Source organism: Panthera pardus, unplaced genomic scaffold, assembly GCF_024362965.1.
Source record: "Panthera pardus isolate Hobbes unplaced genomic scaffold, ASM2436296v1 HiC_scaffold_4, whole genome shotgun sequence".
NCBI classification, from domain to species: Eukaryota; Metazoa; Chordata; class Mammalia; order Carnivora; family Felidae; genus Panthera; species Panthera pardus.
Window position 1 is genome coordinate 15729120 of NW_026526969.1, and position 13468 is coordinate 15742587.

At 60.6% G+C, this 13468-nt stretch overlaps 1 protein-coding gene across 2 annotated transcripts in view; it reads right to left on the minus strand.

Moving 5' to 3' along the window:
• DNAAF5 (dynein axonemal assembly factor 5) overlaps positions 1–13468 on the minus strand; it is a 48338-nt gene that overhangs the window by 8842 nt on the left and 26028 nt on the right. Inside the window, exons 7-11 of one of the 2 annotated variants that reach the window (XM_053893836.1) lie at positions 9674–9817; positions 8250–8418; positions 6134–6281; positions 3509–3659; positions 1926–2082 (exon numbers count right to left, since the gene is read on the minus strand). In XM_053893836.1, coding sequence (XP_053749811.1) covers positions 1926–2082; positions 3509–3659; positions 6134–6281; positions 8250–8418; positions 9674–9817 — 769 coding nt within the window. The remainder of the gene's footprint in view (positions 1–1925; positions 2083–3508; positions 3660–6133; positions 6282–8249; positions 8419–9673; positions 9818–13468) is intronic. The other variant, XM_053893837.1, reaches the window with a different exon arrangement.

A 13468-nucleotide genomic window follows, 5' to 3' on the forward strand; every position in this document is an offset into this window, starting at 1 on the left:
GCCAGACCACTCGGCTGCTGAAAACAGGAACCACCTCTCCAGTTAGCAGAAACTCACCGTTCACCGGCGAGGTTTTTATCAAATGTATACTTTTCTCCCCCAAACTGCGAGAAATCCCTGGCCCTGTGGCCGGGTGTCTCTGGAGGCTCAGCAGTCGCTCGGGCACTCCGTGAGCAGGGCAAGAGGTAGCCGGGGGTAGGGGGTAGGGAGCAGGGCTGCGGCCCCAGGTGGTGGGAGGTGCTGCCCCTGGAAGTGAGCAGGCAGGGCTGTGGACTTGTGGCACTGCGGCCTCCTGCCGGGCACTAGCTCATGGCAGGAGGGCTTTCCTAAGGGTCTGGGCCTCACCCAGTCCTGGGACGGCGGCCTGGCGGGCACACCACCACCCGAGTCCCGCAGGGACTCCTCCCACGCCCTCAGTCCCTCCGGCTCAGGCCGACTCTGGCGTGGCGTGTTTTCCTCTGACGGTAATTCCCGAGTTTTAAGAAGTGGCCCGGAAATTCACTTTTGTGATTGGGGTCAGCCGTCACGTGCAACTGTGGGCTGGGAACAAAGGGTGGCTCTCTTGGGGCCCGTGCTGGGTGCACATGCATCCTCCATACGACAGACCTCGGGGCGTCCTGCCCTCTGCAACCACATCGCCACCCAGAGCCCTGAACCGGTCCCGAGAAAGGAGCCCGCGAGGAAATCCTTTTGCATGAAAACAACCCCCAAAGCCCAGATATGTGCGATCTTTTCGCTGGCTCTTCTTAGACGTGAGCAAAATCCCAACGGACTCTGACAGTCACCAACTGACTCGGCGCAAACAGAACTGTAAGGGTCGCCGGGAGGAACACGGTGTTTGTTGTCACAAAAGTAAACACAAAAAGCGAAAAGAAACTTGCAAGAACGCGTGAGAAAGGGGACTTCAACTCTGGATTTCAGCAGGCGGCTTCCTGCTCAGCATCAAGATGCACCACCTGCAGTTCCGGAATATTCTGAGCCGCCACCTCTGCCGGTATCAGCCGTCCATCCCTCCCCCCGGGGCTGGGAGCGCCGGAGCCCCTCTCCCCGCAGACGCGTGTCTTCCTCTCACGGCGTCCCGAGTGGACTCAGCTCACGAATCCCATCCCCACCACGCGCCGTCTTGTGCACCCAGTGGCTCCAGCTCTGAACTTCAGGGACTTTTCATTTCTGGGACTTCTGAAAACCACCTTTTAGGAATCACTACGTCAGCTAAATGCTGCGGCACGGAGGACAGCCCAGTGCGGCTATGACGGGCCGTGGAGACCAGCCACAGGTGCGCCCGCAGACGCTGCACGCCCCACCTGAGGCTGACCGCCCCCCTCCTCCTCCTCCTCCACCTCCCCTACCTCTTCCTCCTCCTCTTCCTCCTCCACAGGACCCTCCCTCCAGTTGGCGTGCACAAGCCTAGGGCGTCTGCTGGGCTCCTTCTTATCTGCAGCTTCGTCCTGTTTGCGTTTTTGTCTGAGCTCTGAGCTGGGCTCTAGAACATCGATCCCTGCAGCGTTGGGATCCCAGTTCTCCTCCTCAACGTGGTTTTCTCTGTGTTCTTAGGAATCCTCTGCGTTTGCCACTCTGCTCGGGGCCGGGGTGGGGGTTGTTCCTCTGCTTCCGATCTGAGACTCGCCCGGTGCTGGGGCTCCAAAGAGGCGGAGACGCGGGACGGAAGGCACGGCCGCCGCACAAGCTCTTGCCGCGCCCGTCCTCGCACCCCGGCCTGGCTGCAGCACCTGCTCTGGGGTGGGGGTGCGGGGCCCCACTGCCTGGGCACGGGCTGCCTGCCTCGCTCTCTCTTCAGTGACGGCTCACCTGTCACGGCTGCGTCTGGACTCCTGGCACCAGGCCGACCGGAAGTCCAAGTACCAGTTTCCATTTCCCTCCAGAAGAAACAGACCCACACGAATCGGGAAAGAAAAGCATCGTACCAGGATAAACCTTGATGAGCTTATCGGCATCAGCCACACCACCGGAGGTCTTTAGAAACGTGTTGATGATTTGGCACGAAATTAATCGAGTCATCTGGGAATCTTCTTCCAGGGAGGTTAGAATCTGCGGCATCAGCGTCTCCTGAACTTTCCGGATCTGTAATCGGAAGACAGAGGAAGACAGGTCCTGATGGGCTCTATCCCGGAGGTGACAGCGCTGGTCCCTCCCTGTGCACACGCTGCCCATGATGGAAGGAGCTTGGCTCTCGTACAGATATAAAGGAGTCTGGAATGTTTAAAAAATTTTTATATGAGAACTCAAACCTTGATTTTAAAATCTAGATGACTTAGGGCGCCTGGGGGGGCTCAGTCGGTTAAGCGTCCGACTTCGACTTCAGTTCGTGTCATGATCTCGTGGTTTTCAAGTGCAAGCCCCATGTTGGGCTCTGTGCTGACAGCTCAGAGCCTGGAGCCTACTTCTGATGCTGTGTCCCCCTCTCTGCCCCTCCCCTGCTCGCATTCTGTCTCTCTCTCTCAAAAATAAATAAACGCTAAAAAAGAAACAAAATCTAGATGAACAGTTGAACAGTTTTGTTTAACCTGGTCAGTGGACAAGCCCATCGCTCACAAAGCCGTGGAGACAAGCCTACAGCCTGCTCCTTGCTAGCGTGGCTGCATGTTGTGTCCATACAACTTGGGGGACGTTTTAACTCAAATCATGGTGGTTCACATTTGCAACAACGTGGATGGAACTAGACGTATCATGCTAAGCGAAATAAGGCAGTCAGAGAAAGACAAGTATCACACGATTTCACTCGTGTGGAATTTAAAAAACAAATGAACATAGAAGAAGGGAAGGAAAAATAAGATAAAAACAGAGAGGGAGGCAAACTGTAAGAGACTCTTAAATACGAAGAACAAACTGAGGGTTGCTGGCGGGGTGTTGGGTGGGGGGATGGGCTAAATGGGCGAGGGGACGTTAAGGAGGGCACTTGTTGGGAAGAACACCGGGTGCGATACGTCAGCGATAAATCGCTAAGTTCTATTCCTGAAATCACTCCTACGCTACATGTTACCTAACTTGGATTTAAGTTTGAATAAATCAATAAAATGAAACCTACTTAAAAAAAACTCACAGCAGTTCAGTGGACCAGGAGGTGGAGCTCACACACCAGACGAACACCTGGCCGGATGCCTGCAGACCTGGGGCCGAGCGCAGAGCAACAGCAAGGCCTTCCGACAGCTGCCCCTCGCCCCCCGTTTCCCCGATCCCGTTGCGCAGGTAGGAGTAACAGTAGCGCAGAAACCCCGAGATCGGCCAAGCTCAGGCAGAGTTCTGTGCATACGTTCTCTGCGTTCTCTGCTCCGTAAAGAGCCACATTCAATACATATCAATACGTACCCCTAACGGCAGCCCCAGCTGATCAAAACAAAATGCTACGGGTCACGATGGCCGGTGGTGCCCTGCCCTCGCCCGCGGCCCCCAGGCTCCCTCCCCTGTCGGTTTCGGAAAGCAGTGTTTGGCGGCTACACGTGTGTGTCCCCACCCCCCGCTCCCCGGCAGGTGTCCCTGGGAGCCCCACCTGCTCGTCCGACAGGACCTCACTGCTGATGAGCGCCCAGAGGCAGGACACGGCTGCCGTGCGGATGGCTGCAGCCGTCTTCCCTGCGTGCCACTGCAGATTGGGGACCAAGATGTCCTTCGTCACAGTGTCGAGGTAGTGGTGAAAGTGCCTGGGGTGGAGACACGAGACAGCAGGTGAAGGGGAGCGCGCGGGGCAGAGGGGAGCCGGAATAAGAGGACGGCTGCCTCCCTGGGGCGGGCGCCCTCCCTGCAGGGGAGTGGGTGCCCGGGGGAGAGCCAGCGGCCTTCCCAGCTCCTGCTGGCCTCTGCTGGGCCTGCAGCCCCCAGAGCACCCCACCCCCCCTCTGCAGGGGTGAGGCTGTGGGGGCCCCACCCATCTCTGCTGGGCTCTAAAAGAGGAGACGTGAGGTCACCGGGCACATCGACCAGGCCAGCAAAGTCATTTGCACGTGTGGCCATCCTACGCACGCACACCCGACACCCCCCCGTGAGCATGCTCCCCTCCGCACCCAAGGCCCGAGCGCCACGGTCACAGAGACGTGGACGTTCCTGCCAGCAGTCTGGGCACTTGGTCTGGATGTAAACTCACACATCCCGCTGTGCCGGGCGGCTCGTGCTGCGGAGCCACTCTGAGCACCCCGTTGAGAGGCACCCAGAGAAAAGCCTGAACGTCCTCACGAATCCCACTGTGCTGCCACCATTAGACCGAAACACGTTTGCTTGAACGAGTAATTCATCAACTTATTTCTGAACCTCATTCCAAAGTATATTTCAAAGGTGGCTCACGTCTCAAATACCAGCTGTTCTGGAATACCGAGAAGGTGTAGTAGCTTCCAAGGCGAGGCCAGAGCTGCGTGGCACCGAGGCTCTCCCTGCACCCTGCCCTCCGGCCTCTGCTTCTGTCCCTCTCCGCTGCCTGGACCCTCACTCAGGGACCGTCCCTTCTGGGGAAGGCGCCACCTCCTTGCTTCCAGCAGGGGGCACCCAAGAACCAGAGATGTAGGTAAGCGGCAAATCTGGTTCTGGACTTGCACACACACGCACACACATGCTCGCTCACACGCGCGCGCGCACACACACACACACACACACACGCTCACACACACGCTCACACACACACATTCACGCAATTAGGTTTTTAACGTGCTTTAATTTTTACACAAAGGGCTGCTATTTCCCGCAAAACGATTTACAAGAGGGCTCTGTGGAAAGACCCAACGGTCCTGTCCTCTGAGGCGTCAGGTGAAGTGGCTGGAAAAGCGAGGACCACGTGCTGGCCAGGCTGCCGCTCTGCCGCGGGAGATGGGCAGCGACCCAGGGCCCATCAGCGCTGCGCTAAGACCTAGCACCTGACTTTGCGGAGCAGCTCCATTGCGCAAAGGAAGGTCCCCGCTGGAATGAGGACGCACGTCGGCAGGTCGCCCACAGGCCTCCCCCGGACCGATGCCGTCCAAGGAACCGCGGGGCCACCTTTGCGGGCAGCGCTCTGAAGACAGACCTCCTACCGCTGCTGGCGCCCCTCCCCCAGGCCCCAGTCGACCTCGAGGAGCGGGCAGAGCCCAGGTGGTGGCCAGCAAGGTCTGTCGCGTCTCCACAGACGCCCCGGAGAGCAGAGGCCACGGGATTGGGGGTGCAGGGACCACCAAGAGCAATGACCGAACCCAGGACAGGCGGGGGGCCGGCACCAAGGGCCCACGCTGGGGGCGCTCTGTGGAGGGAGCAACCCGTCCATGGAGGGTCCCCAAAACAGCACCTCCTCACACTGAGGAACCCGACTTGGCGCTTCAGTAGGACATTGTGAGGCCAAGGACCCAGGGCAGCCGATCAGCGCCTGTGTTCCGCCACCTCGGCCTCAGGTCGGGACCCGCAGGCGGCCGGCGAACACGTTCTGGCAGAAGAGGGTCGGCAGTGCATCCCCAGGGCTCCCCGTGCCCGGGGGCTTGTTGAGGCCCCTCGCGAGGTTGTGGGGGAGCACAGGCTGTGAGGCGCCAGCTGGCCCGCGCCCTTGCGGCTTATCCACAGGAAGCTCCCCTGCTGGGAGGCCTGCGGGCCAACATCGTCTCTTTATGGCCCTTGTAAGCTGGAAGCTCGGGCAGACGAGCAGCAGACAGGATTCCCTGCCCGCGGACGGGCCGGCAGGGCCTGGGGAGAGGAGGAGCCCCAGGGAAAGTTCCCAGCACACTCGTGACATGGCAGGGGACGGGGTCCCCACACGCCTTACCGCACACCCAGCCGCTGGGGGCCTGGGGGCGAGGTGCACCCACGCGGCGCCCGACCAGCCAGGGTCTGCCGCCGGCCCGTCACGGGTTTGCTGCCCTAAGTCCTTGCTGGCAACAGGGTTTTCCTCACGCTTTAACCACTAATGGCGATTCAGCCCATTCTCTGTTAGGTTTCAAAGGTACCAAAGGCATTTAAAACTGAGAATAGCTAACGTATAAACCATTAACAGTTAATGTTCCCTACACCCTCTTCGTTCGATGGAATTTTAATGGCCACGTGGAAACAACGTGGACTTCTTGTCTGTCCGGGCGGGTGCTCGCTCCCGCGGCCAGCGCCAGAGCCCGGGGTGACCCCAGCTCCCACCTGAGAACACCCGCAGAGGCTGGAGGCCGGGCACACCTACCCCTGGGAGTCGACCGTCTGCTTTGCGCTCAGCAGCACCCGCGACAGGGAGGAGAAGAGCCGCAGGCGCATCTGCGGGTCCCGGGAGGGCTGGAGGCAGCTCCTGAGGACGGGCACCAGGTGGGGGAGCACTTCTCCCAGCGCCGGGCCTGGAAAACACACAGCTCACGGTTCCCACGGCTCCTGCTCGTGGGACGATGCAGCCCCCACCCCGCCGCCGGGTCGGCGCCGGGTGCCGGGGAGGGGCCGTGGGCACAGGGGCGGTTACGGCCCGTCCACCACCTTCCTCTCCTTTCTGGATCGAGGGTGTCCCTGTAAAAGCAAACACTTAACCCCCAAATCGTGCTAATTGTTCAATACGGTGACTTTCCATCTCCTCACGTTTTCTCAGAATCTTAAAAAAAAAAAAAACGTTACAGTCAAGCAACACTTTAAAGATCAACCAAGATAAATTATTCAGAACACGTACGGTGTTTAATATTTGCCTCTACACTCGGCAGCCACCGCCCTTCCCAAGCTGCTGCTGGACAGGCGCCTGCGCGGCTTCCCCGGGACCGTGGGCCTCACACACGGGCAACGAGCCTTAGTATCTGGAAGCGCATCGAGTCGTGATCGGAATAAAGAGTCCCCGGGGTGCAGACACGCGCTCGGGTTGCACGGACCCGGGTCACGGAGCGCCCTCCCCTCCAGGCGGGCCCTCTCCCAGCCACCCTGCTCACGACGCGCCTGCTCGTCCCACGGCAAGGCCCAGATGCGTTGTCTCACACTCGGCGTCAAAGCTGCAAGACGGAAACGCAAGGCCGCGCGTTAATCTGAGGGCAGGTGTGGGTCTGGGGGAGAAAGAGAAACAAAGGCAGAAGGAGGACGTGGCCCAGGGGCAGGACACTGCCAGCACCGGTGGGCACCGGGTCTGCTCACACCCTCTGGGGTTTGTTTTCCTTGGAGATCGCACGGAAGACGGAGCTCCGGACCTCTCACTGCAGGAGGAGGGAGCGATCTTCCGGGAAGAGACCCGATCTCCCGAGGCCGCGTTTTCGCGGAAGACAGAGCGCACGAGCAAGAGGAGAGAGGGGTTTCAGGGAGCATCTTCCGGCCCCTCCTATAAAGACACTTTCCGCTCACGTGCGTCACTGTCCCCTCATTGCTAACCAGGCACCAAACGCCGTTTTGAACAAGTCCAGTCTGTTGAACGCGCTCTATAAAAACAAAGTCTCCTCCAGACAGCAGGGCGTCTGTCACGGCTGACGGCGTAACGAGACACGCAAACAGGAGCGTCCTATGGGAGAATGCCGACACCGAACAGACCCGGGGGTGCAGCGGTGCGCTCTCAGCGGGACGATGCCGCGTGGGGTGCGGGCACCTGGCGATGAACGCCGCCCGAGCACAGCGCGTGTGAGGCAGGACGCTTCCAGACACAGGACGGAGAAACACGCCATCGACACTCTGAGAAAGCACTTGGAAAAGCGCACCGAGGCCGCGTCCCCTCTTCCTGATTGGCCGGCCTCAAGGGTGCACAGGTTTTCGGGTTCCGGAGCCTTGGGACGCGGCCTCTGGCCGTTTTCTAAGGTGGGGAGGGAGCTGCTGTTCAGAGTCTAAGATCTTTTCTTTTTTTTTTAAGACTCATCTTTTAAAATGAAATCTGTCCGGTGAGACCCCTACGGACGTCCAAGGCAGGGAGAAGGCACGGGTCTGAGCATAAGCTCTGCCTAAGGAACGTTCTTTCACCCACCCCGCGGCCCGGCGGGGAAGGGCCTGGAGACGCTGGACCACAGAGGCCCACGCCATGAGTGAGGCTCTGCAGGGACACTGCGGACTGTGCGAAGAACACACTACGCCCAAGGCCACAATAAGCACACCTCCGTGGCTTAACGTAAACACCGTGTGCCTGGCAGACTTTCTTTTCTTTACGTTTGTGTTTACCTCGGGGGAGAGAGGCAGAGAGAGAGAGATACACACACACACACACACAAGCCGAAGCAGCTCCAGGCTCTGAGCTGTCAGCACAGAGCCCGATGTGGGGCTCGAACTCACAAACCGTGAGATCATGACCTGAGCCACCCAGGTGCCCCTGCCGGGCAGACTTTCAAGGGCCACATTACACAGTTTCGGGAGCTCACCTGCGTGGTTGACCACCACGATGAACTGCAGAAGCTCTGCTGAGTGGACAGTCCAGTCGTGGTGCGACGCGGCCAGCCACTCCACGAGGGGGCCCGCGTGCTCCCGGTACAGATCCTGGCGGCCGTCGATGTCCTGTGCCGCGGCCAGCGCGTCCATGGTCTCCTGGACCTGGAAATGCGAAGTCAGTGGCTGGGGAAACCCCACTCCTAAGGCTCAAAAGCCCAGGGGAGACCAATCGTCATCATCAGAGAGCGCTCTGTCACACGACGGGCTAGGATGACCCGGCCAACCGGGAGCGCTCCACCGCTGAGGACGCGCGACACGACAGAGCCCCTGGAGCGCCCGCGGGGGCTAGGACTCCAGGGGCCCGTCTGACGGCTACTGTTCACGCTGGGTCTGCGCCATCTGGATGACAAAGAACAGACTTGCATTTATGAGAGATTCAGCCGCCGTGCCCCAGGCTGCACAAGGCTTCTCCTGGGGTCCTCAGGCCCCCTGCGGCGGGAGAGCTCCATCTGTGAGGAACAAGGGCGGCTGGTGGCTGCAGGGCACTGAACTGAGGGACATAAACTATGCTTGCCCGAGGCCACCCTGTGACCGGGCCTTCCGGTGGTGACAGTGGTGACAGAGGTGACAGCGGGCCAGGGGACAGGAGATGGGCCGGCAGCCACCTCCCAGCAGCCTGTGCCTACAACCTGGCGGCTGCTCGGTTTCCTTCCTGTGGGTCCCAGGCACGTGGATTCGGCTCTTGCTAGTGTGTGTGGCTTTACGGTGACAAGCCGCCTGCTGAGGTATGTGCCCTTTGGAAAAGTGGAAAGGTTGTCTTTAAACAAAGAAAACACAATTCAGATGCCCAAGGAAAGGAGGGGGAGGGGGGGCTTCCTGGACACCGGGCCTGTGGCTCTGTGAGGCTCCCGGCACGCCTCCTCCATAGGTGAGCCCCAGAGCTCTGTGCACGGCTGTAGGAGGAAGACACCCCCCTCCAAAAGGTCCCTGGAGCCCAAGGGGAACTGGACGTCAGTAGAGCATTTAAAGCCTAGATCCAGAGCTGAGAGAACAGAAGTAGTCCTGTAAAGCTGGCCTGTGACTAAACAGGGGACACGATGCTATTTTCTCTCTAGACGGTCAGTCACCTACGTGTTTACCACAGACGGGAGGCGAGGTTACACGTGTCCGTCTGTCTGTCTGCAGCTGTCACCCGAGACACGATGACAGGCGGCAGGTGGAGGGAATCTGAAATTCCCTGCGTCCCCGAGGCTGCCTCACGAGCAACCCGTCCCACACGCCCTTCCACGCTTCCGGCCAGCCGAGCCAGGCAAGCCCGAGGCTTCCGATTCCACAGCAGGATCTCTGGATGGTGGTTCCGCCTGCTCAGGGCCGAGCACCCTCCTCAGCACAGGCTCCGTCCCCCGCGCAGCCTCACCTTGTCGCCGAGGCCTGCGGCACCCCAGAGCGCCTCTGTGGTCACCAGCACCTCCAAGAGCCATAAGCTGCACCGTCTGCAGTCTTCGCGGCACACGGAGACCAGAGTCCGCACGCACAGCAGCAGGTGCTCCCCGTAAAGGTGCTGCCGGGAGAGCAAGGGAGCACCTGAGCCAGCTCTCCCCCAGCCTGTGTGCTCCTGCCCCCCTGCCGCGCCCCCAGGGCCCCCCTGCACCCCCGCCCCAGCTCCCTCCCCGCTGCCCTTCTGCCCCCCAGCCCCAGCCCACCGTCCCAGCCCCCTCCCCTTCTGCCCCCTCCCGCTCCTGTCTCCCCCTGCCCAGCACCCACCCACAGGACACGGCACACTCTGGCCGCAGATTAGAACACACGGACCATAAGAAGGGCATTCTTCGACGGGAAAACTTTATGGCGTTCTTTTCCAGGGGAAACCGAACACAGCCCCGGAAAGAAATGCTTAACGTCTCTGAGTTACACTTAAAGAAGTTCTCATGCGTCAGCAACACATCCCCTAGAATTCACAAGGGAAACGGATCTGCTTGCAAACACCCAGCCCCCACCAACCTGCCCCCAAAGGTAAGAGAAACAGCGGCGGGAGGTGGACACACAGCAGAGTCCGAGCCCACGGCCGCCGAGGCTGTGTGGGGGCGCACGGGGTTCATTCTGCTCTTCTGCTGCTGTGAGTTTCCGAGTCTTCCCACGCTACCGTTTTAACAAAAAGAAAGAAATTCCGTGGCTTGGGAAGTGCTTCCTGGTGGCCGGGGAGACAAGGGGATGCTCGGCTGGTCCGTCCAGCCACTCCCCTCCTGGCCTCCCAGCCTCGTCATCTGTGGGCCAGGAGCGAGCGTCCACGTGTGCTTCTAGTGCGTCCCTCCACACGTCTGCTTCACGCGTTTCACGAGGGGCAGGAAGGATGGGGTCGCGGTCACGGAGCAGCGCACAGAACACGGGAGGCGTGCTCACCGTGCCGCTGGCGGGGCTGGGTCCAGAGTCCCTTCTCGGGCCCTGGGGCTCGTGCACAAGGGACGTAAGCCACCAAAGTTTAAACAGAACTCACACGGGATCACAGAGGAGTGTGGTCTGTGCACGCGGCTCGGGAGCAGGACAGAACGAGGCCTTGAGGGCTGGGTGTCCAGCTACCCCAAGGAGCCAGGCTGGTGACTTTGCTCAAAGCCTCACGTGCCCTACAGCCCAATTCCTTCTGGTCCTGGACTGAGAGCAAATGAGTTTCTGAGGACGTGAGTTCAGCGAATTTCTTTTTCGTTGTAAATATTTACCAAGGGAGACAGCGAGACACAGCGCGTGCGAGACGAGGGAGGGGCAGAGAGAGCAAGAGACCGAGCGAGTGACAATCCCAAGCAGGTTCTGTGCTGTTGCGCAAAGCCTGACTCGGGGCTCGACCCCGCAAACCTGAGCCGAAATCAAGACTCAGGCGTCTACCCGACCGAGCCCCGCAGGCCGCCCTCAGTAACTTCTGAAGTGACCTGGACCAGATGCTTCGGGAGCGATTCTGGGAGGAGGAAGCTCCCTTCTGGAGGCGTGAGCTGTTCAATTCTGGGTGGTCCCGAGGCTGCGACTCCTGTGCCAGTAAGGAGTCACGTTCCCAGCGGCGCCGTCCGCGGAGAACGGTCCCCACCTACCTGCCCCCCAGAGGCGGAAAGGGCGCAGGCCGCACACGGGCACCCAAAGTCATGTTTTAGCCTCTGCTCCTGAAGGTGTCACCCGAGGCCGCTGACTTTAGTGCGAGAAAGTGCCCGGGGCTGACGTTTCGGTAACGGCGCCGGCACCCCCGCACCCCGGGTCTCCGCTGGTTCAACGGGACCGAGTGACTTCTCCTTATGCCATCAGACAGTTTCCTCACCTCGAGCTCCTGTCACAAAGCAAACATTTCAAAGGGAAGGATCCGATCCCTGGGCCCGGCCCCGGCCAGACGCACGCACCTGCCGCGGGTCCCCCGACTCACCCCCCCGCCCCCAGGCCGCACTGCTGGACAGACACGATTGTGTCCACCCCTCGGCTGGCTCTCGGGAAACGGCCGCCTGGGGACGTCTGCGGGAAGCACGTGCCGTGTGTCCTGGGTCACCACAGGAGCACGAGACCCTCCCCGCCTGGGGCTGGGGCCGGGGGTGACAGGGCTGCGTCTGCGAGCGAAGGGGAGGGAGGCGGCTGGAGCGCGTCCAGAGGGACACTCGGCGACACGGCGCTTCCTCGGCGAGGCGTCTGTGTACAAACGTCGTTGCAGAAACGACTCTTCGAAAAAGCTGGACGCTTAATCCGAACCGCGTGGGTTAAGGGACCGGTTTTCCCATGGACGACACTGAGGCGTGAAGATCGTATCTTCTCTGCCGTAAAACGTGGAAGATCTGTGTTCGAACACCTGTGCGGGGGCGCCTGGGGGGCTCGGTCGGTTTGAGGGTCCGACTTCGGCTCCGGTCTCGCGGTCGGTGACCCCAAGCCCCGCTCTGGGCTCTGCACCCTCTCTCCGCCCCTCGCTCACGCACGCCCTCTTTCTCGTTCTCAAAACAGATACCTAAGTAAAACACTAACGAAAAACAGAAACATAAACATCTACGCTCCTTCTCAAAGTTAATTTTCTGGGAGGAGAAAAGCTTCTGGCTCACACATCTATAGAGAAGTCAGAACCGTTTCCAGACTCGCCTGCGTACACGTGCGCAATTCACGTGGATTCGCTGACTCTGTGAAAACCAGGTTTGGGAAGAGGCGAATCGTCCTAGAAGCACCAAAAGCAGGTGGAGCGGCTCACGGCCACCTCCCGCCGCCACAGCCCCACTCCTTCCGTTTAGACGGCCTTGCACGTGGATGTGTGACCGAGCCCAGACCACCTTGTCGCCTGGGAGCGAGGCGGGGAAGGGGCCGCGAGGACCAGATGAGCCCGCGCAGAGCACCCTGGTGGCCGTGCGGAAGGCGTGGCCGGGCCCCAGCCCCCCCGAGCGGGGTCCCTGGCCGGCCAGCGGGGGGCGGGCCCTTGTCCACACAGAGGAGAGGGAGGGCAGCGCCCAGGGCTGGGGACACAGGGCTGAAGCCTGTCGCCGCCGCGCACAAAGTCCTCATTTTTTCTCAACGGGAAACGATTACGAATCAGTCCACACGGCTAGGCCCAAGCGCCCAGACGGCGTCGGGGGCAGAGGGGGCGGACGCCATCACCGCTTCCCAGCGCGTTAGTAAAACACCCAGGGACGCGAGCGACGCCCCGGCTCCTGGGGACGGGCCCGGCCCCGCGGCCGTCCCCGGCGTGGACGTGTCCCGCTCCGTGCTGCCCCCCACAGAGGCTGCTGGGCAGGTGGGAGGAGGCCAGCGTGCACTTTCAACATGTCTTTTTAAAAAACGCTTATTTTCGAGAAAAGGAGAAAGAGTGCGAATGGGGGAGGCGGGAAAGAGAGGGAGACGCAGAATCCACGGCAGGATCCAGGCTCCGAGCCGTCAGCACACAGCCTGACGTGGGGCCTGAACCCACGAACCTTGAGATCGTGACCTGGGCCGAAGTCAGCCGCTCCGACCAACCGAGCCACCCACGTACCCCCCAACGTGTTTAGTTTTACCGTAACAGGCTACCGACTGGCCAGAACAGAACGTGGCAGTGGGCACAAGAGTCCCCAGACCCCGGCTGCCACTGTCAGGCGGAAGCGTCTGACGGCTGGGACCTGACGTCATAACCATCCGCGGCAGTGCGTGCCGGGACCTCATCTGATAACGATCTGCGGCGGTGCGTCCGGCCCGGCTAGAACCATTCGTGGCAGTACATCCGGGACCTGACATC